The sequence below is a fragment of the Vipera ursinii genome (genome assembly GCF_947247035.1).
Source record: "Vipera ursinii genome assembly, chromosome: 2".
Lineage (NCBI taxonomy): Eukaryota > Metazoa > Chordata > Lepidosauria > Squamata > Viperidae > Vipera > Vipera ursinii.
Genome location: NC_139513.1, coordinates 202936969 through 202960604, shown reverse-complemented (window position 1 = coordinate 202960604; position 23636 = coordinate 202936969). Strand labels below are relative to the sequence as shown.

General features: G+C 37.9%; 1 protein-coding gene across 2 annotated transcripts in view; it reads right to left on the bottom strand.

The window, feature by feature from the left end:
- The window catches only part of SLC44A1 (solute carrier family 44 member 1), a gene marked incomplete at its 3' end in the record, with an annotated part of 82617 nt that overhangs the window by 17863 nt on the left and 41118 nt on the right, over positions 1-23636 (bottom strand). For both annotated transcript variants that reach the window (XM_083352864.1, XM_083352863.1), the window contains exons 6-9: positions 11791-11960; positions 9273-9362; positions 2187-2326; positions 1209-1395 (exon numbers count right to left, since the gene is read on the bottom strand). In XM_083352864.1, the coding sequence (XP_083208990.1) occupies positions 1209-1395; positions 2187-2326; positions 9273-9362; positions 11791-11960 (587 nt within the window). The remainder of the gene's footprint in view (positions 1-1208; positions 1396-2186; positions 2327-9272; positions 9363-11790; positions 11961-23636) is intronic.

Here is a 23636-nt window from a genome sequence, read left to right as displayed (position 1 = left end):
CCCACCCCAGGTTCATGTGTTGTCATTTGAGTGCTTGGAAACTGGTTCACCTTCATGGTAATTTGCAGCATCCTATGGTCACATGACTCTGATTTGTGACCTTTTTTGTGGGTTTCCAGTGTTTACTTCTGGTTTACGACAAAAAACCCCCACCCATTGGGGAAAATGGATTTGCTTAATGACCACAGTAGTTGCTTAATGATTGATGCAAAAAATGCCAAAAACTAGGATCCTATCAGGTGATGCCTTGACTAATGACTACAACGACTTATGACTGCAATTCCAGGCTCAGTTATGCTCCTAGGTCAGGGCTATCTGTAGTGATTTGGATGGGGAGGAAAATCTCAAACTCAGTCCTAGTAAGACTGAGTGATGATATGTGTTTGAGCCTTCTGGTGTCAGGTTCAACCTATTACAAGGCAAATTGGAATTCTCTACGGGAAAAAATGGAAAGGTGCTAATACTTTTGATTGCATCTGTACGTATACTGTACAATCACTGGTCATTCAGCAGTGAGGTAATTGAAACAAAACGCATCAAAGCCCTACATGGCAAGGGTCCGGAATACCTTAGGGAGCACCTGCGGCCGGCATCAACTTCCTTCTGCCCAGTGCGCTCCCACAGAGAGGGCCTCCTCAGGGTGCCACCGGTCAAAGAATGTCGACTGGTGGCCCCCAGGGGGAGGGCATTCTCTGTGGGCGCACCAGACCTATGGAACCGCTTGCCGGTTGAGCTCCGGGCGGCCCCCGACCTTCGCTCCTTCCGGCGCGATCTAAAGACCTACTTGTTCGAACAAGCCGGCCTGGCCTGATGGGTGATGGGTTTTATTGTTGTTTAATGTATTTTAACTTATTGCTGTAGTTTTTGGGCATCTTGTTTAATCTCTTTTAATTTTTGTATTCTTGTTTTTTAACATGTATTGCTCTGTTCACTGCCCTGAGTCCTTCGGGAGAAGGACGGTATACAAATAAAATTATTATTATTATTATTATTATTATTATTATTATTATTATTATTATTATTATTATTATTATTAATAATAATAATAATAATAATAATAATAATAATAATAATATATTTCAAAGAAGGCTCTTAGATTCTTAAGATTTAATTTGATTTGATTTAATCTATAAAGATAAGAGCACAACATTTTTCTGGAGTTGCAAGCAAAGAAATAAACAAAAAGTCTTAAACTACACAGCACATACCAGTGATACCTAGGAACAGCAAGACCATAATCCAATATATCCAGAAGAGGATGAGGGCAAAAAAAGTCCAAAATGGCTGGAAGACAAGCAGTGGCAGGTGAATGAAAACCTTGCCAGCCACGTGGAACAAGGCAATGGTGAGAGCTACTCTTTTGCGCATAACTAACATTATTAATAGTAAGATAACCTGAAAAAGGAAAGAGATTCCATAATAAACTTTAGGTTAAATGTATCTATTGAAATAAGGCAAAATATCTCCTACTCAGAACTCCCAAAATTTTTATATTTAACTACATAAGTAAAAATGTCAACACAAAATAATATGAAGTAAACTTAATTCCAGTAGGCACCTACTAATAACAGTTGGTCTCAAAGCAGTTTCCCATATTAGTGTAAGGAAATAATATTATTTCTTGATTACATATGACCAGTATGCTGCACGTCCCATCTATCAGAATGCTTTCTTTTGCAGTTCTTTTTTTGTACTTATTTAAAATAAATCAACCCCAAAGATGTATACTTGATTACTCACTTTCCCTGATAAGAGACCCTGTTTGGTGTAGTGATTAAGCCATTAGGGTAGAAGCCAGGAGACAGTGACTTCTAGTTCTAGTCATACCTTAGGTATCTAAGCCAGCCAGGGTGGCTTTGGGCCAGTCCAGGGGTAGGTAACCTTGGCTCTTTCATGACTCGTGGACCTCAACTCCCAGAATTCCTGAGCCAGCTCAATTCTGGGAGTTGAAGTCCACGAGTCATAAAAGAGCAAGGTTGCCTACCCCTGGGCTAGTCACTTTCTCTCAGCCCTAGAAAACAGGTCTGGGCAAACCAGTTCCAAAAAGCCTTGCCAAGAAAACTGCTGGGACTTGTTCAGGCAGTCACCAGGAGCCAAGACTGAACTGAAGGCACACATATAAATTTTACCCTCCCTTACACAGGCCTTTTTCACATGACCTAATTTGACAGCCATCAGATACTCACTGTGAAGATGGTAGCTGCAATGGCATAAATCAGGAGGGCCTGACGATTGTCTTTGGCGATTTGAAGCTGTTCAACAGTAAGCGTGCCATTGGGAGACTTCCACATTTTAACATACAGCCACCACAATACCCCTGTGCCACCTGTGTATACACAAAGGGAAAAATGTAGTGCGCATCAATTTCAGAAAAGGGAGGGGGAAAAATATGCATGCAAATAATTTGTAGTGTTTCATTTTCTACTACACCAGGCCATATTGAGATAAAGCTAGGGTTAACATTAAATATGGGAACAAGAGTGGTACTTTGATTTCTCCGAAGACAACTAATTAAAAAGGGTTTGGCTTTATTTATGTTCCATAATTAGAAGAGAGTAAAGTTTTCTATGCCAGGAGTATCACAGTCAGCTTGATTGACAGACTCTGGTACTGAGCAGCCTGCCTTGGAGATACCAGGTGTCTCCTCGGGAATGAATAATGACGCACCTGGCACTGACTCTGCAATCATTCATTGTAGTTGTAGAGTCCGATGATGAAGAACCTGATCCAGGGCAACTGTCCAGTCCCTATGTGCTGACCAGGCCAAAGATGCTCTGCCTGCTTTCTCACCTCGTTCCCCTCCTTTCACCCAGAAAACGTACTACATAAAAGCCACTGCTATCTGGCAATAAATATTTGGGAACAACTGTTCTTCTTTGGATTTCCTTTGTGCTTTTTGCTTCCAGAAACTCTGAAATCTGACCACGCTTCAACTCACATTTTTCAATTTATTTGCAGGCAAGCTTATGTGTATTTGGAGTTTTGCGGAGATGTGCTTGTGACTGCACAAACACTGCTTGTTTGTTTGCTGCCTCTACTTGCTGAGCCTGAAATCAAAGTTCAAAAGCTGGTCTCGGTTTATGGGTGGGTTTGCTCTGAATTGGACAAGAAAGGCATGGTTTTATGAAGCAGGAACAGATAACCTAAATCAACAGACTATGCTGATTTGGCCTTGCTCCACCTGTTTCACTGGCTAGAACTGAGATTTTCGACTGCGATGACCCAAAAAAAGTACCCATTTTATTTTTCCATCATCCAACAAATACATAGTTTGCCATTAACTGAACTATTCCATTCTCTTTGAAATATACAATTTTGGCTGAAGCAACAACTTTACATCTTAAAGGACACGGAAACGTTAAAAATTTTAAAAAACAAATTTCTGCTATTGTTTTTACAGATTTTTATAAAAGCCGCTTTGAGTATATTCTATATACTGAAAAATTTTCAAGAATTGTATAAACACTTTTTTTTTCTTGTGTCGCAACTGAGCATCAGAGAGCCAACTTGGTGTATTTGTTCAGGTTCTGGTCTAGAAACCAGGAAACTCTGAATTCTAGGCTTACCGTAGGCACAAAGCCATTTGGGTGATCTTGGGCCAGTCATGCTCTCTCAGCCCAACCCACATCACAGAGGGGTGGTCGTGGGGAAAATAGGCAGGAGTATTAGGTACGTTTGCCCCCAGAGTTATATACAGCATATAAAAGTTGGGATCAAATATCATTATCATCATCATCATCATTACCACAGATTGCTAATCTCCTGTCTTTTATTATTTCAAATTAGAGTATTTTTTACAAAATATTAGAAATACTACCTTTTATTTCATTAGACCTCTCTTAAGCAGTGCATGTGCAAAAAGAGTGGCAATTAGAGCGTGGAAAATCTACATAAATGTTTTAATTTTGCAGCTTATATCACTATGCCTTATAATTTTCCTCACTTTTGAACTTTTATACTCCATGAAGTGTAACTCCCTGAATTCATCAATGTGAAATCATTCTGCAATATAAATATTACTTTCTGCCACTACTATAATATTTTGGTCTGATTTCTAATCATTGCCAATAACCTCATTCTGCTTAATAAATCTTTATGTAAACTTTGATGATTAACCAAATTGATATTGATGTTTTGTGACTTGCCATTTCCACCATAGAAATGATTTTTCTATGACACAAGCTTCCTCCACGACAGCCTTGTACGAAAGCACTCCCAACCCACTTTCAAAACCCCAAACCCCCCACCTGAAAGGCTTCCTATCTCTGAGATAATCTTAATTATATGTACACAAACAACTTAGAGGGATGATTTCCCGGAACAGAATGCAAGTCATTTTTGAATCATAAAGAACCATTAAACACCATGTTGACAACAATGACAATTAGAGCTAATCAATCTTTCCTCAAAAAGGACTGGAAAGAGAGACAAACCTATGACTGAAATCTTAAATTAGGCATCAAACTTTCCTACTAGTAGCTTTAGAATTCAAATAATGTTTTAACTATTGTTAAAGCAGGTGGTAGGCAGTCTATGATCTGCCATCCATATCTTCTAATTGCTTTAATTCTGGGTAAGTAGTCTGGAGTGCTAAATATATACTGTACCCTCTTTAAAATGGTGGATGAAACAACAGTTACTACCTTTTCATGTGATCCTCTGCTTTATTTTTGCTTGTCAGAGCAAACTGCCCACCATTACAGGAAATCATTTGTCGCTAACTAGGCTGAACTAGATATCCAAAAAAGATAATACCTTAATTAAGGAGGCATAACATATGTGAAGGTTGAAACACTGAAAATAAGTCAACCCTTATTTTTCTTCTAGCCAAGTTGTAAAGCAATTTAAGATATTTGTGCTTGTTTTCTCATAGATTCTGAGATAAATTTCAGTGCTTAAGAAAATTCTAGCAGTAAAATGGATAAAGCGGTGTGCTATGGGACTTTGGAAAATATCTGGCTGGCACATCTGGAACCAAGTTCCCAAACTAAATGAACTTTTGCTCTGATCTGGAAGGACTTTTCTTGCTTCATTTAAAAATTAACAGATACTAATTTGATATTAACTATACACCAGCAGGATAAATAACCAGAATATCAAAACAAGTGAAATCCTCTAAATATTTGTGCATGGTTTTCCACAGCTACACCAAATGCAAGACACACTAACATTATGTGATACAAAATGCTAGAAAACAGTGGCTGCAATTCATTTTTTTTCTTCATGAAAGCAGCACGGTACATCCCAGCAACAGCAAAACTTTATTCATCTAAGGTTCATACACAACTACTTTTTTTAGTGGCAAACTAGGACTTTACACTTCCTTTAGTCCTCTTAAGAGAATCCAATGTAAATTCCTAAGGGCTATATTCCACGCAGCCCCTTGTATTCCAAACACAGTATTAAGGAGGCAGACAAAACTATCTAATCAAAATAGATTCATAGACCTGTATCACAGCACAATGGTTGAAGTTATAGTTTCCCCCCCACAGATTTGGGTTCTTCCATTAATGAGGGTAATTATAAATTAATATGGTTCAGGAGTATCTTACAAAAACATTAACATCTCAGGCTTCTCCATGGAGGCTTTCCAAATGATGAATTGTGAAGTGCACTCAGTACATTTAAACAATGTATCAAAGACTTGGAAGCCCAACAGGTCCAGTCTGCTCTACTTAACGTATTTCTCAACAGTCAAGTCCCTTTTTAACAAACCTATGAGAAACTTAACACCTCACAACTTGTGTCCAAATTCTGAAGAGCACTAACTTTAGTAACTTTAACATTCTCCTCACAGCAGTTTTGGAGTGCCAATACAAAAAAACTCCCCTATGAGCTAAGACTGTGCTCCTATGGACAAGGAGTTGTTGAAACTATAGAAATCTACACAATCAATTAAAATGCCAGGTAAAGACCAAGTTAAATCACTTCAGAATTCTTCCTACCTTTAATATAACATACAAGCCGTCCAATTCAATTAATGTTTTACTGTTTTATTATTCTGCGTGTTTACAACCCTCTTGTAAGTAGAGATATGGCTGTGTTCAAGATTAAACAGTCACATTCAAACTGATAATAAACGGTAGTCAGTACACACCTACCATCAATTAAAGTTCAGTTGTTCTAACATTTACTCAGTTGCTTCTTACAGTGGAAGTCATGGTCTGCAAAGAGCTTACAAAGCGCTTTGATATTGTTAGAAAATATCAGTCAGGAGAAGGGTACACAAAATGTTCAAGGCACTGGATATACATGGAACACAGTGAAGAATCATCAACAAGTGGAGAAAATATGGCGCCCCAGTGACAGGACCAAGAACTGGATGTCCCTCCAAACTTGATGGAAAAAACCCCAAGAAAACTGGTCCAAGAATTTCTGGCATGTACTGATTGTGAAATATGTGTGACAACAATCTCCTGTATGCTTCATGTCTGGACTATGGAGTAAGTTGGCAAGACAGAAGCCTTTTCTCAGAAAGAAAAACACCCAAGCCTGGCTACATTTTGCAAAAACCTACATCAGGTCAGACAAAAGCATGTGGGAAAATGAGTTATGGTCTGAAGAGACCATGGCTGAACGTTTTGGCCATAATTCCAAAAATTAGGTATGGCACAGGAACAACACTGGACATTTCCAAAAGTACATCATACCCACAGTGAAGCTTGACAGTGACAGTATTATGTTTGGGGGTTGCTTTTCTTCAGCTGGAAATAGGGCTTTCGTCAAGGTGGAGGGAATTATGAACAGTTCCAAAGATCAGTGAATTTTGGTACAAAAAGTTTGGTACAAAACAGAGGCCTAAAATGCAGGCCTCTGTTAAAACGCTGGCTATGAAGAGGAAATTCATCCCTCAGCATAACAACAGCTCAACGCATATTTCCAAATCAAGAAAAGAATGGGTTTGCCAGAAGAAGACCAAAGTTTTGGAATGGCCCAGTCAGGGCCTGGGCCTGAATCCAATTAAAAATTTGGAGTGGGGTGACCCGAAGAAGGCTGTGCACAGCAGATACCCTTGCAATCTGAGAGATTTGGAGTGCTTTTGCAAGGAAAAGTGGGCAAAGATTTCCAAGACAAGATGCGCCATGTTGATAGGCTTTTACCCTAAAAGACTGAATGCTGTCATAAAATCAAAATCCTTCAATAAAGCAATACTTTAAGGATAGGCACACTTATGTAACCATGCTATTGTATGTTTTAGTGTTACTTTCCCCCCTAAAAGATTTCAGTTTGTTTTTCAACTGAATTATACAGCTTATATGTTATAGTAAAGGTAGAATTCTGAAGTGATTTATCTTGGGTCTGATTGGGGTTTTTTTAACATCTCAAAAACCTGGCATTTTATCAGGGGTATGTAGGCTTTCTACTTCCCCTGTATACTGTGTAAGCACTCAACAACCTACCTATAATTCCTTATCTGATAAAACACTTTGGAAATTTTGTTTTTGTTATCATATCAATAGGATTCAGTCTCTTTGAACATAGCTAAATTATAACGCCTACAAAATCAGGCAAACTTTTATCCTCAGATGTATCCACCATCCGTTATAATATTTTATCTTGTTTTATTTTTTACTTTATTTTTCTCTGTTTGTTTCAAATTTTGGCCAGTGACCATAATAAAAATATTCATTCATCTGAATTGTACGTTTTCAGCAGATGGGTTAGTTGGATCATATGCAACAGCTAAAGAAACTGCCAATTTACTAAGCAGTGAAATGTCAGTTCATAAATGCTCTAATTTTAGACTCTGATTTCATACATAATTTTTCTTTGGCCACCATTTTAAGCACTTTATTTCTAATTGTCTACAAGAAAATAGGCTCCGTAATATTTAGGAAAATTGGAACAACATATTGACAGCTCATTATAATCTCCAAAATGACATGCTTTTAGTTTTAAAGTCTAACAGATTTAGAACAATACATCACAAACAAGACTGAAATGTCTATCCCAATTTTAACTGGAAATATATGAGAGACATATAATAAGATAGTGAAGATTATGCATAGTCTAATCAAGAACAAATTGTGTTGATACCCATTCACTTCTATTGATGTTTTCTGAAGTGGACTCCATTTCTTTATGGTCATTTCTAAACAAGTGGTTATGTCTGAAGAATTACATATGTGCTGATATGAAACAAGGAAATAACCATTATTTTCTATTAAACCACAATGTGAGGTCCATCAGATAAGACATATAAAATACTGTTTGCAATTTTGAGTATCAATTACTATTTCTATCAATTGCACTGCTTAATTTGCATGCATGTATTAAAGCTTTAATATAATTTATAATCTATGTTTGGTCTTGTTTTCTCCTCCTCCTTTCAAATGTATGGAGTCTATCTTCCAACTAAGGACAGTATTCTATAGATTTGATGACAGGGGCTCACATTCATGGATATATAAATTGTAAATACCAACAAATGTATTTTGACACTTGAAAAATCACTTTTTCTCTTCCAATACACATATTTCCATATTTTAGAACAACTCACCATGTATACTGAGATCATCCCCACAAAATCTAGTTTGACTTATAACTGCTACCAAGTATTTTCCACCCCCAAATCTTCTGGCATATAAAAATGGCTTGGGAGACAGGGAGTGATTTGGTGGCGGCAATGTGAAGTAGGTAAGAACATCTATTTTATTGTTTCGAATTCCCCCCCCCCTTTCTTCCAATGCAGTGTAAATGGATAGGGTTGAAGGAACAACTAGAGATGTTTCTCATCCCAGAGTACAAGTCACTGCTCCATTCTTGTCAATAAATAACATCAATGTAGACTGTGGTGAAACTTATGAAATCATTATTTTAAGTCCTAAGGTTTGCAGTGCAAAAGGTAAACTTGTTTTGAGGATAGGTTCTTCTGGCAAATGTAATGCCTAAACTTGTTCTTAATGCTATCTGGAAATATCCCGTATCTCAGACTATTAATAAAAAAAGCCTATTCTGCTTTTCAGATGGTAGTTAAGCAGTTCCAGGGTTACTTTCCAATAAAACAACACCAATGATCTTCTTCATTGTGCTGGCCATTACATACTGCCTTTAAACTAACATTTGAACAATTATCCCTTTCATTACTTTATTGCCAGGATCACATGATAAAGAAAGCATGCAAGTGGAGGCCTTTTCTGATTACTTCAATAATCATAAAGCAGAGAGAATGGTTTTGAAAAAAATGATAAACAATAGCAAAATGGTTTAAACATAAGAGAAAAAGGCACACATATGCAATCTGAGGAGACAGGATATTTTTATTTGCTTACCAAGTGAGCCTAAAACAACAACAATTGTTAAGATCCAGACAAGTACTCTTGAAATATATCTGATTATCACCATCAAAATCATGGAAAGCACTGCAGAGAAACAAAACAGAATAAACAGGTTAATTATTCAAGCCACAAACACCCAAAAATAATGGCTGCAGTAATATAATTTAAAATTAGAGATTTTTTTTTTGCGTTTATTCTTAACTTTTCTGTACAACAATGTGCAGGTTAAGCTACTCTATTCAGCTTTCCAGTTCTAAATGAAATAAAACAAGCCTATGTACAGATTAGGTACCAGTGTTTATATATACACACCTATAATATATAAAGAGATGCAGGCACATACAACAAAAGATTAAATGACATGATAGAACAGCACATTTATTATCATGAGTTGCAAAAGCATCATACAACTCATGATGAGCAAAACCCAAAAGGTTGCATGCAGACACACATGCTTAACATCATGTCGAGGATGAGTAAGGATGTAAAACTGTGAGAAGAACCACGTACTATTTTATGCTTCAGTTTGATCAGGTAATTCATTGAGCTAACTCTTACATATCTAGTGCTTTGTTTGGAATGTGAAAGTCTTGCGTTTTCACTATATTGTTTGTGGTATTTTGTTTCATACTGAAACATATCTAAAATACCAACAACAGATAGGGCGGCTTAGAAGAGCATGAAAAGCTGCAACTCCTTCTGGACTGCATGTATCATTGGGTAGGGATACTACTTTTAATGTAATTAACATCAGAAGTAATGAATTCTATTACATTATGTATGAATGCGCATCCAAGTACCCATAAATACATAAACATAAATTGCAGGATAATGAATATGTAATATTAGCAAGTATCAGCAAACTGAGGAACGCATAGGTGAACAGTTTCCTAAATGTGATCTTTAATATACTTAAGCAAACATTGATACTGTGAAGATTAACTTATACACTTGTGCTCATTTGCTAACTTTAGCTGAGATTATCAATATTCATCAAGTTTGAGGATATTCATTTCCCATTGACTGTGACATAAATATCCAGAGAGGTAAAGGCTTTCAAGTGATTAAAAAGTATTTTTCAATCTACTATGTTGATGAAAAAAAAATGTAATTATCACACTGCTAGGTGTTTTATCATTATCCCAAAATGAATAGCTTGAGAAAGTTATGGATTTTCAGCTATTGCAAATAACCCTAAATCTTATTATCATCTGATGTGCGTGTGTGTGTGTGTGTATGTGTTATGTATTATAAGGAATATTTAATGAATATTGTTCATTCAAAACTATTGGCTCAATGTAAGACCATACCAAGGACAGTTGTCTCTTATTATCATCATATTTACTTTAACAATCAAGTCGATAAGAGTTAAGAATTTTTCATTAGGACTGCACTCTTTAAACTATGTGTTGGAAAGATCAGCTAATTAATTCCACAATATTATGCACACTAATTCTAATTAAAACTATACCAAATCTTTGCCCTGAAACATTTGAAATAAAATATGAACTTTAGGGAGATGTAATGTTTTATAGCTGTGGGAATTCTTGACTGTTGCCAATAAAAGAACAAAATAATGTCAATATAGACAAATAAGCCTGCATTGCTTTCATTATGGAGTCCTTATCGCACTATAATCATGCCAGAATGCGCAGACAGATAATATTCAGGTTTGGATGCAGTCTATTATGTATTCTTATCTGCATTTGGCTAATTCTTTCACTTTGTTACATTGTTTCATTGTAACAACTTTCTTTAGATCCTTCAAAGCATCCCCTCCAAAGAGGCCAATTTGGGACCTGTGAAAAGTGTCCATGGATATATTGCCTCCTTCCACTTATTCATCCTCATCTAAATTCATCAGTTAAATTCATTTTAAGTGAAAGAATACTTCAATTGGAAAAACAAAAACATGCTTGCCTGTTTATTTATTTACTATTTGGTTAGCTGAGTTATTCTATATAAAAGCCAGGATTTCTTTCTTAACAATGAATGGTAATTTTTACTAAATGAAGTCAAGTTCCCTTTATTGCACACAATAGTATTTGGGTATTTGCATTAAAGTAGTGGCAATCCTGACATTTACTTTAGGGTAAAGGATTAATCTTTTAATTTGTTTTTAATGTACCTGCAGCTGTATTTATCTGATGAGCCTAGAGCAATTTATGTATGGTTCTTTATCGCTAAGTAAGCTATATAGCTATATAACTGTATATAGCAATAAATATATCTATATAGCTAGATTTCTTTAGCTACCACAATGAAAATGCAACGTTGTGCCTTCAAATAATTCAGCTTTCATAGGTTAAAATCTCCACGTTACTTAAATATAAGGAGAATCAATGCACACATGTTTTAAAAAGCATTTAAGTCAGAAGATGGATAAGAAACATTTTTTTTGGAATAGATTCCTATACTGTACGAGTTAATAATGAGCATGCGTCATTTTCATATTGTGGGGATAGAAGTTGTTCAATACTACAGAAATAGCTAAGAATGAAAAAAAAATTACCTAGTGATAACAAGCAAAGTCCCAATATAATCTCTTTGCAGGTCATTACTCCACTAATCAGCCTGTGCAAGACACTACTGTCACTGACAAAGGTGATCAGGGCTTCTGCAAACTTGGTATAGCAGGAAATGTTCACAGGAGCACAGCGATGGAAGAATGGAATAGGTGCACTGGTGATACAAGAAAAAAAATCAGAAAAAAAATTACTCCTATGTAATATAAATGCCACATCAACACACAAATGGAAGGTGAATTGATGCAGTACACTCCACCTTCATAAATACTGTAAATCACAAGCTGTGAGATAAAATAAAAGTACTGCTATAAATGAAAATGACTGTAATGGGTCATGAAATAATTTTTAAAAAACCAGGAACAGGGTGGAGTGCACATACTGATATTCCCAAAACATCATCTTAACACAAAAAAAGAAAAACTAGTCAATCTAAAATAATAAGATAAAAGTCCACTAATCCTAAAAATGATATTCTATAATTTAATGTAAGAGAGAAATGTTCAGATTTCTAGAATCCTCATCTATTACCATCTTACCTCCCTTCAGAAAAGTAAATGTTTTGTAGCAAAAGTACCCAAGAACATTTATGCCAGAACATATGTACACACACACACACACACACAGAGAGAGAGAGAGAGAGAGAGAGAGAGAGAGAGAGAGAGAGAGAGAGAGAGAGAGAGAGAGAGAGAGAGAGAGAGAGAGAGAGAGAGAGATGCATTGTTATGGAGATACTACAAGCATATCTTATCTCACAAATTATTCTAATTATTGAATATCACAATTTGATGGTTGAGTCACCAGTTCTAGAAAATTATATATTTGTACACTATAGGATACATCGCCTGCTTCCTTTTATCCAGGTGGTGCACAATAACCGAAAACAATGACATTAAAATATAAAATGTAAAAAACCCCTAAATACCTAAAGGCAACCCATGTGACCCTTACTGCTTGACTGTTGTGCAGAATAATTCCTAAAGAACAGGTTAGGGACATTCTACATCTCAGGAGACTAGTCAGACTGTGGCTATAGTCACTGAGATGCATCACTGGCTTTCCCTGCCCCCCATTTATATCCTGCCCTTCTCCGAAGACTCAGGGCGGCTTACAACCTAAGAAGCACAAATCAATGTGCTTAGCAATAGCCATCATTCTATGTATATGCCTGCTTATTAGGGCTTTCGCCTCCCCCCCAGCAGCATTTTTACAAAGTCAGCTTATCGCCCCTAACAATCTGGGTCCTCATTTTACCTACCTGGGAAGGATGGAAGGCTGAGTCAACCTTGATCCTGGTGGGACTTGAACCTGCACTAATTGCAGGCAGCTGGTGTTACTTAAGAGGGCATTAGCCCACTGCTCCACCAAGGCTCAAGGCTTACCCCCATTCCCTTCATTTTTAGCATTCCCTCTTAAAAAATGTAGAAGGTGGGTTGAATCTTGCTGGGATGGACAGATGTAAATATCTAGGATTGGCTTCTTCTGTAATGACCAGTAACTGTACTGGCTGAAAAGCAGACAGTGACCAAAGCAGTAATTATAGCCTCAGTGCCAAATGAGCACCCTATTCTGGACCAATGAAAGTTTTTGCGTCATCTTTGGAAACAGTCCCACAGAGAATGCATTGCAGATAAGGAAATTATAGCAATCGGATGATCTTTTGAAGTAATATTAATTCCTTTTGTTGTTCAGCTTTCACAATAACAGTATAAGCTTCTCTACCCTCAACATGGGTAGAACTATTTGATAGCAAAATCATTCAACACATTATATGGTGTTAGGTTCCACTAATTAAATGACAAGTTCCTACCATGTTAATTATTATTATTCATTTTGCTTAGTAGACAGCTACACGACTGCTGCCAAAATTTATAGGAAACTGTCAAACTTACCTATTTTTTATTTTCTTTGGGACACTGAACTTGCTGCAATTTTATTCATTAGAGATTCTAATGATAGAAACGATTTCCATATCTAAGTGGAATTTTATTCAACCCCCCCCCCCTTCTCTGATTCACTTCCTGGTGCCTTACTTGCCAAGTTCAGCAAAAGTGTGACAAGTGGGGTATGACATGCCTTTTTACTTCTCAGCTGGATATCTTTCAATAAGGAAAAGCCTTCACATCAAGGAAACAAGAAAATAGTCAACCTCCCTTTTCCATATATTATATTTCACTTGCAGAGACAAATGTTAAACTGTTAATTGTCATTTTTTAGCTCCAAGCTGAAAGAAAATTCTCGCCTGCTATATATCTAGAGAATTTTTTAAGAACCTCTATTTCCCACATAACTAAAAATCACTTTGAAATGTAAGTATAAACAAGTTCCAGACTGTGCTTAAAGCTGTAGGCTAAACAATTGACAAGAGACCTATAAACTACGTGAGGCATGTTGTAACTTTAATTCAATTTTCTAAATTGATAAAAGTTTATCTTTTCAAGATTTGTATTTCTTCTGATAAATAGTGTCAGATTTGATTTTATCAATATGTTTTGTTGTTGTTCAGTCACTACGTTGTGTCCAACTCTTTGCAACCCTATGGAGCCCAGCGCACTAGGACTCCCTGCCCTCCACTGTCCTGCCCAAATTCATGTTCTTTGCGATGATGACGCTGTCTAACCATCTCATCCAATGCCATCCCCTGCTCCTTTTCTTGCCTTCCATCTTTTCCAATGAGTCCTCTCTTCTCATATGATGGCCAAAGTATTTGAGCTTCAGCTTCGTATCTCTCCTTCCAAAGAACAGCCAGGGTTGGTTTCCTTTAGGATCGACTGATTTGATCTGGCAATCCAAGGGATTCTCAAGAGTCTTCTCCAACACCACAATTTGAAAGCATCAATTCTTTGACTCTCAGCCTTCCTTAAGGTACAATTCTCACAGCCGTACATTGTTGTTGTTGTTAGCTGCGAAGTCGTGTCCGACTCATCGCGACCCTATGGACAACGTTCCTCCACTACGAACTTTTGTCAGCAAGGTGATGTCTCTGCTTTTTAATATGCTTTTTAAGTTTGCCACAGAATAAGAATAAGATCTGGAAAAGCAGAGATATTGCTATAAAAACAAAAAGCAGGTTAGTTACAGCAATAATCTTCCCTATAACGATGTATAGGTGTGAGAGTTGGACACTTAAGAATGGCTGATCAAAGAAGAACTGGCACCTTTGAACTGTGGTGCTGGCGTAAATTACTGCTTAAATTGTTAAATTGCATAAAACCAGATCCATCACTAGAAGCTGAAATCATAAGACTACATCTGATTTACTTTGGCCATGTCATGCATGCAAATTCATTGGAGAAGGCAAAAATGCTAGCAATGGTTAGTGGAACAAGAAGGGGCAAGAAAATGGTGGCATGATAACTTAATTTCTGTACTTATTATATGTTATTGTTGTTAGCTGCCCTGAGTCCTTCGGGAGATAGGGCGGGATATAAGTCCCATTAATAAATAAATAAATAAACTGTGATACAAAGTTGAACAACCAAAAATTGAAAGAAGCTGTGCTTGACAGGGTAGCATGGAGAGCATTTGCCTATAAAGTCGCCAAGTCAGACACAACTTTGCCATAGCCTTTCCCCCCTCCCGTCCCAAGTGCGGCAGTCCTAAATATATATGGCTGGATCACACTTTTCTAGAACAAATCCATATTTGTTTTCAGTATCTATGTACTAAGTCAGCAAACCATATCATAGCTGGAATGATCTGAATCAAACTTTGTTTCCTCTTTTAGATTATAACACTCCACTGTCCAATTTCTATTCTTGGATTTGTGGTAATTACATATATATATATATATATATATATATATATATATATATATATATATATATATATATATACATATACATACATATATATATATATACATACATATATATATACACACATATATATAAAATAACTTAATGTAATACAGATGTTATTAAAAGTTAAGGCTTTACTCCTATAAAACTCACTGCTTTGTTTATTACTGTCTTTTATATGGGATATTGTTAAAACATTTAACTAAAACTGAATTATTTACATTTTTAAGGCAACTACTAGCTAAAATTAATTTCTCAGAGGAGAAAGTTAAAAATTATTACTTGTGCATCTCATTCATATCCTCACTAATGTGATACTGTATTATGTGAAATGTCACTCCTCTTTTGCCAATGACTTAAAATCTCTGTCTTGTATAATTGAAACATTAAAAGAATTACACTATTGGGGACAGAATAGAAGGCTGTAATATATTCAAGTAATATCTGATATGTTAGAGAGAATATTTATATTCCAAACTTTATTTTATTAAAAGTTTCAAGACAGATTTGATATTAATAGGTTGTAGCAACAATTTAAACAAGTATAATTTGTTTATGACTTTTAATCTTGAACTTTCATATTCCTCTTTATAAGGAAAATTTCATAGCTCTGAGATTTGTACTTATATCCAGTCCATTTTTTTAATATTAGGGTTAAAATAAATTTGATTAACAGTAACTCTAACACTAAGATTGGTTTGAGAGGCTTTGTTAACATTTATTCTTAAAGATTATTTTCAATGAACTAATAGGATACCCTTTTTATTGCAATGGCATCCTGTAAGTTTTACTGAGTTGAGCAGGGTGATTTTGTTTTTCATACTTTCAGCTTGTCATTGGGCAATCATCTTACTTTCAGTTTCTAGCTTCTTCAGAATTCATCTTCTTTTGGACTTAAGAGGATTCTTTACTCCTACCAAAAATGTTGGCATGTTTTGGGATCCTTTTTTGCATAGAAATCTGTTTTAATATCTGCACTTAATGCCCTAAGATACTCATGGAAAATAATGGATAATCCGTATAATTCCATTATTTTTAATTCTTGAAAACTTACATGATCTCAGCTTTAAAATATTACACATCTGTTTTATGAGAAAAATAGACCCTTTTACTGTTTTGAACTGATTCAATTCTAAGAAAACTTTTCAAAAACTGAGCAATCTTTTAAAAGCAAGTTTGATGTTACAAAGTGCTTCTTAACATTTTACTTAATAGAAGCGTTTGTTATTTAGTCTACTATTTGACCTAAAAGTTATTGCATCTTCCAAAATTCCAGTTATTCCAGTTATTAATTAAAACTGTGGCTGCTTAAACCAATGATCTTTTTTTAAAATAGGAAGTTAAAGGAAGCTGATGAAACTGCATTCATTATTTATGTGGCTTCTGGAATAATGTATGTTAATATCTTACAATAACAATAAAATATTATCTTATTATCTTTATCTGAATAAATGTTTACAGAGATCATAACCTGTGAGCTTACTCAAAACTAGAGACATGGTTTAGCATTTTCCATTTCCATGTCCAGTATTTTCATATCCCGCTGGCCTTTTGCAAGGCAGTGAAGATCTGGACATGCTCCATGGTCTGGGAGTTGGAAGGGTTACTTACTAACTCATTGAAAAGTTTTGTTGACTGTCTTTAGCTTTTAACTTTTGTTGATATTTTCTCCTACTGCTTTAAAAATTAGCTACACAGAGTTGCATGATTTATGAGCAACCATATGCATTGATTTATTTGTTATTTAAATGAACGTCAAATGAATAAATAAATAAGCAAGCAACCAGTTTTCCAGGAGGCCATTTTCAGTTAGGGATGTGTAAAACATCTCAGGTTGAACAGTTGACCTCAGAACTGCTGTCATAAGTATTCCAAACTTGAAATTAACAAGGTTTTGTTCTATGGCTGGAATAAAAGGCAAAAAATTACAAGTTAAAGAAGACTGAGTACAACAAATAAACATATTATTAGAGCTGTAAATATAATAGTATTTTTTTAAAAAAATGTAGATTTAAATACTATTCATTGAACTTTTTGATAATGTGCAGGAATTCTAAAAGATTTTTTTGTTAACTGATTTTGCTATTTATGGACACTTTTTAATGTGTTTAATGTTTTATAATTCCTTGAGCCAATTTTCTGTACATTGCTGCAATTGCAGTAAGTATGGACTGTCACCTCATCTGGAGTGCAAACAACAAAAAAGCTCTTTTTTAAAAACATTCCACGCCTGAAAACACTAAAAACAATTCAACTTTTATCGCACTGGAATACAGCTAATTTGGAACATTTGTGACAAAACACTGCAAGGGTTTTGTTTTCTGCTCAGTTCAGAAAAAAGGAGATACAGTGTTCTGTTTCTTGGTAAAAGCTCTTGTTCATACACAGTAAAACATTCCAGTCCAAAAGCAACTTTATTATCTTGTCTGCTATAATTGAATTTGTAAATGCTCTTTAAATCTTCCCAGTTATAGAATTCAACCTTCCCTTGAGGGACACAGAAAAATTCTGAAAAACATCTGATTGATTTTGCATAATATAGAGGGAGTGTATGTTTGCCAATTAAAGAGGTTGACAAATTGGGATGGCTCTGATTCCAAAAGCTTTTTTGCAACCCCTGGAAATCTCACTGACAGCCACTGCCAAAACCCAGCAATATATGTTCCTGCTGTTTTGAAAATGGAACCTCTTAAAATAAGTGGTTGCATTTTTTGTTGTGTATAGGTTTTCAAGTCAGCTTTGACTCATGGAAATTGCCTGGACAATTAATGCATTATTTTCTTGGGAAGATTTTGGGAAGCGCCTTGCCCTTGCCTTCTTCCTAGCACCGAGAAAGAATGATTGACTCAAAATTACACACACACCCCCAAGCTTTGTGCCTAAGGCAGCATAGAAAAACAAGAGTCTCCTGGCTTGTAGGTTAATATGGAGAATATCTATATAGTGCCTGAGTTGACAATAACTTGATGTCACATAGTTAATCAATCAATAGCTTTGTTGTTGTTAGCTGCGAAGTCGTGTCCGACCCATCGCGACCCTATGGACAATGTTCCTCCAGGCCTTCCTGTCCTCTACCATCTTCTGGAGTCCATTTAAGCTCACACCTACTGCTTCAGTGACTCCATCAATAGCTTAAAACATCCCAAAATTCTCAGGAAATAAAAAAAATGTAGCTCTGCATATATGTCTACCCTATTCATTTCACTTTTGTTCCTTCCCTGCAGCCTTCATCCTTGAAGCAGAGTTGAAGATCACCCACCTAAAATGATATCAGATAAAACATTCTTGCTGCCGCCTCTCTCTAAACAGGCAAGAATAATAAACCAAGAACTATATTTCTTGATTTTTGCTTTTGAGAAAAGGGATGTGTGAGAATTCCTGGCGTACATATAATGATAAGGAAGTGCAGAGGAGAGGAGAGCTGAATAGGTTGTTGTTTTTTTTGGCTACACCTGCTGGCAGAAAAGATCAAGCAGAAATGACGGGGTATCCCTGCACGATGCTAAGCTTGAGAATTCTGACTTGTCCCTAGTTATCAACTCAGCAACAATATGTCTCTTATGCAGACATGTCAAACACAAGGCCCGGGGGCCAGATCAGGCCCGCGAAGTAGTTTCATGTGGCCCGCGAAGCCATCCTAGAAACAGTGAGGGAACAGCCCCCACTGCCTTGGCCCTGGCCCAGAGACCCTCCTTCTGCCAGAGACCCTCAGATCTGTCCCACTCCTGCCCAGGCCCCCATAGGCACCCTTGATGCGAACGATGTAGAGCTGGCCACGCCCACCCAGTAGGCCATACGCACTCGAGCCACGCCCACCCAGTAGGCCACACCCACCCAGGCCACACCCACCCAGCCCCCTGAGGGAAACCGCAATGCTGATGCGGCCCTCAATGAAATTGAGTTTGACACCCCTGCTCTTATGGAATGGTTATTTTTAAAAACAAAAAACCCACACAAACCTGAAGCTGCTTAATTTGCAACGACTAATTTTAAATAGCATTCCAACAATAACCCTGTTCAATTTTTACCATTTAACATGGTCAGTTCAGCATATGAGGAGTGGTCTCAGCTCCTAGCCCAGGGGTAGGCAACCTCGGCTCTTTTAGGACTCATGGACTTCAACTCCCAGAATTCCTGAGTCAGCATAGCTGACTCAGGAATTCTGGGAGTTGAAGTCCATGAGTCCTAAAAGAGCCAAGGTTGCCTACCCCTGTCCTAGCCCTATTGATGTCATCAACTGAGGAGAAAAAAAAATCTCCCTGATTACAGCAGGATTACCATCAGCAGGCAGTCTTTATGCATAAATATTTCCAACGTGTGCTGCAGGCTTGAGAGGGGAAGATTCTAAATCAAGTGGTTTGCAGAGAGCTAAGCTGAATGGGAAAGGTGAGGGCTTGCTCGCTATTCCACAACTGAGCAATACCCAGGAAAATCTGAACAGGCATTTTGAATGTATCGTGGGGTTAACGATTCACGGAACGATGGCCAATCAAAGCAAAGGCCTAGCCCAGCATTCTGACTCATGGTAGCCAACTAGATTCCTGTGACAAATCTAGGACATAATCATGCCCCCATCAATCTAATTCCCCATCAAGCTTAATGCTATACAGTAGAGGTCAATGGCCATCTCCACATCTCCTGACAGGGTCTCTCCCATTTATTTATGTACATAAAGAAGCCCCCCTTTCCCCCCCCCCATTGTCCTGAATTCCCCACTTAGTTTCAATGGAGAATTCTAAAATTATGAAAGAAGGTATCTTCCTATTCAAATTTTTCATACTGCATATGATTTCATAAGCCTCTATCACTGTTCTTTGGCTATTAAAATATTTAATTTCTCAAATGATCTCAAACAATGTTATAGGGCACGGGTCGGCAACCTGCAGCTCCGGAGCCGCATGCGGCTCTTTGAGCTGTCTCCTGCGGCTCCCAGCCGCCCGGCGTGTGCGCACCTCTTCGAACGGGCAGTGGTGCGCGCGCACCTCTACAAATGGAGAGTGGCACCGCCCGTTTGGAGAGGTGCACGCGTACCTCCGCGCGAACGGGCAGCAGCGCCGCTCTTTGAGAAAGCTGCCGCGGCCCGTCTGCAAAGCTGCCAAAAGCGGCAGCTTTGCAGACGGGTCGCGGCAGCTTTCCCAAGAAGCGGCGCCGCTGCCCATTCCGAGAGGTGCGCGCGCACATCTCCGAACGAACGTAGGTGCGCGCGCACCTCCCCAAACCTTTGGAGAGGTGCGCGCGTACCTCCGCGCGAACAGGCAGCGGCGCCGCTTCTTGGGAAAGCTGCCGCGGCCCGTCTGCAAAGCTGCCGCCTCCGCTCCCTTCCTTCGCCCGGCCTGCTTTTCCAACCTCACTTCCCTCCCTGCCAAAGCTCCTCCTTTTCTACTCGAACCGATTTTCGGGGTTCCTCGGCTTACACCCCTTGGCGAGAAACCCCAAACATCCCTTTCTCGCCGCTCCTCCCTCCCTGCCCGCAGAGGCTCTTGCCCTCCCCTGGCTCGTTCAACGGGGGGGAATAGGTCGGGTACCCCTTTCCCCCCTGCGAACGACACGTGTAAATCTCAAAACGACCCCGGCAAGCTTCGCGCAAAGCCGCCAGGCAGACCCGCGAACTGGGGCTCAGAGCCAGAAGCTGGAGGGGAAGAAAAAGACGGCGCCGTCTGAGGAGTCTCTTCTTCGGCTATCTTGCTCTGCCCGTCTCCTGCTTGAAAGAACCTCCTCAGCGGATCGGTGCGGTGAAGAGGCCGGGCTTCCTTCGGGGGGCCTTTCATTCCTGTACAAGGGGGAAGGGGAACTCTCTGTGCTTTTGTGTGTGTGTGTGTGTGTGTGTGTGTGTGTGTATGTAAAGCACGAGAGGGAGGAAGAGGGGGGGAAAGCGAGATCTCAAGCCCCGATGTTTCCTGCCTTCCACTGCCGGCGGCCGCCCCGCATTCTTAGCATTCCTAGGCTGCGGAGTGGCCAGCCCTCGTTTTAGTAGCGAGACAGTAATCGCTCCCCTCCGCCCCCCCCCAATGCTCCCGGTTCTCCCGTTCGCCCCGCTTTCCTTCCTGAATTTTGCGCTTCCTTACCCAACTCCAAACTTTCTCTAGCGCCCCTGTGCTTTAGGAGGGGGAACCAAAGGCGGAGCCGTTTCTCTCTCTCCCCCCCCCGCTTTTGCCGCTCCCCCACCCAACCAGTATCCCGCTTCTCCTTCCTCGGCAGCTTTGCAGATGGGCCACACACACACACACACGCACACCACAAAATCAAACAAACAAAATATCCAATTACTGTGTATAAAGAACAATAGAATATATAAATTAAATTAAGTCCCATGAGCAGAAAGTCTTTTTTTTTAGAACTCTTGGCACCACATCTCAGAAATGTTAAGCTTTTGGTGAATACAAATAATTAACAAAGTATAAATTAATAACTTGTTGATACAAAAGGAAAAATGAATAAGTAAATGCATTCCTAATGAAACTATGGCTTCAAACTGATTCAGATATCAGGCACCAAAACAGCTTTAGGATTCTTCTTTAACCCAATTAAATGGAAATACTATTGAGAGTAAATTCGTAATACTTCTCCCATATAGAAACACTGTAGCAGAAAGCAAGGCATTACAACTTGTTAAGAACTATTTTATAACTACACATACTTAAATAATGTCAATAAAGCTCTCAAATATTGCTCTTTTAAAATTTTAACATTAATGTGAAGATACTGGATTAAACACACAAAAACAGCAATTTCTAATCTTACAGCATGATCGGCCTAAAGTTAAGGGCCAACACTTTTCTTTTAGTAATGTACCAGCTCTGGGGAATAATTTTCAAATCAACATGTGTGTTTGTAACAGAATAATTAAAGTTTACATTAGTTGACAAGAAATCAAAATCATTAGACTGGCGCTAAGACTCGTGGAATTTTGGATGTAGTTTTTTTTTTAAATAGCTAATAGATGCTTCATGATAGGCTCTGCTCTCCTTTGCATCTTCTTTCATTTTAAAATATTCAGCTCTGCATCACTGAGAAGTTTGTTCATTGTTTGAACAGAAAAAAGACTAAGACTGGCTCTGGACTTTACCTTTATGGTTACTTAGATTTTTATCAAAACAATCCTTTCTCTCCACAAAAAGACATATTTTTTTTCCTTAGCACTTCTGAAATTATCTAGTTTTATACATGGAAGACAAATTATATAATGAATTTAAAAAATAGGTCAGTGTGTACTACATGATATCTTAGAATAAATGAGACCCCAGAGAATGTAGTACAAAAGATCAATTTTTATTATAGCAATTTTGGCTCTGGTAGGGGAAAAAAAGCACAGCTCTTTCCTTTAATAGTAAGCAGAATAATAAATGTATTCAGAATGACCCTGTTATTTTATTAATGACTACTGATTCTATCCTTTGTTTAATAATGCTGATAAATGAAGAAAGGAAAGAGCAATACTAAAAAGTGTAATGAGGGGACAGCTCTTCAAACAGAGAGAAACCATTATCAGTATTAAATATAAGCTTCAAAAAGGCAGAATTGCTATACAGTTCTGGCAGGAAAGGGAAAAAAACATAAATATCAATGGTTTTAGTCTAGTTAAGGGAAAAATTGACAAATGACAGAAATTTTTCTGTTCCCACTTCACCTTGCAGGGGAACCCAGTCAAAAAGGTATATTGGCTTTGCCAAGCAGAGCTCCCGATTAAAAACACCAGGATGATATTCCTATACATATTCCCTTTAAAAAAGAGAAACTTTTTTCCTCTCAAATAATTCCAAAGGGTTATTACCATCGCCCAGAGGATTATTGGCTGCCCTCTCCTCCCTCCCTTCCGAACGAACTGTACAGTTCCCGCTGTCTTAGGAAAGCTCAAAACATTCTTAAAGACTCATCTCATCCCGGACACTCTTTTTTGAACTCTTACCATCTGGCAGACAGTATAGGATAATAAAAACAGATAAACAGGCTGAAAAATAGTTTTTATCCCAGAACTGTAACCATATTAAATACTACTGTATAGTAGTGCAACATTGAAGTGCAATATTAGGGGC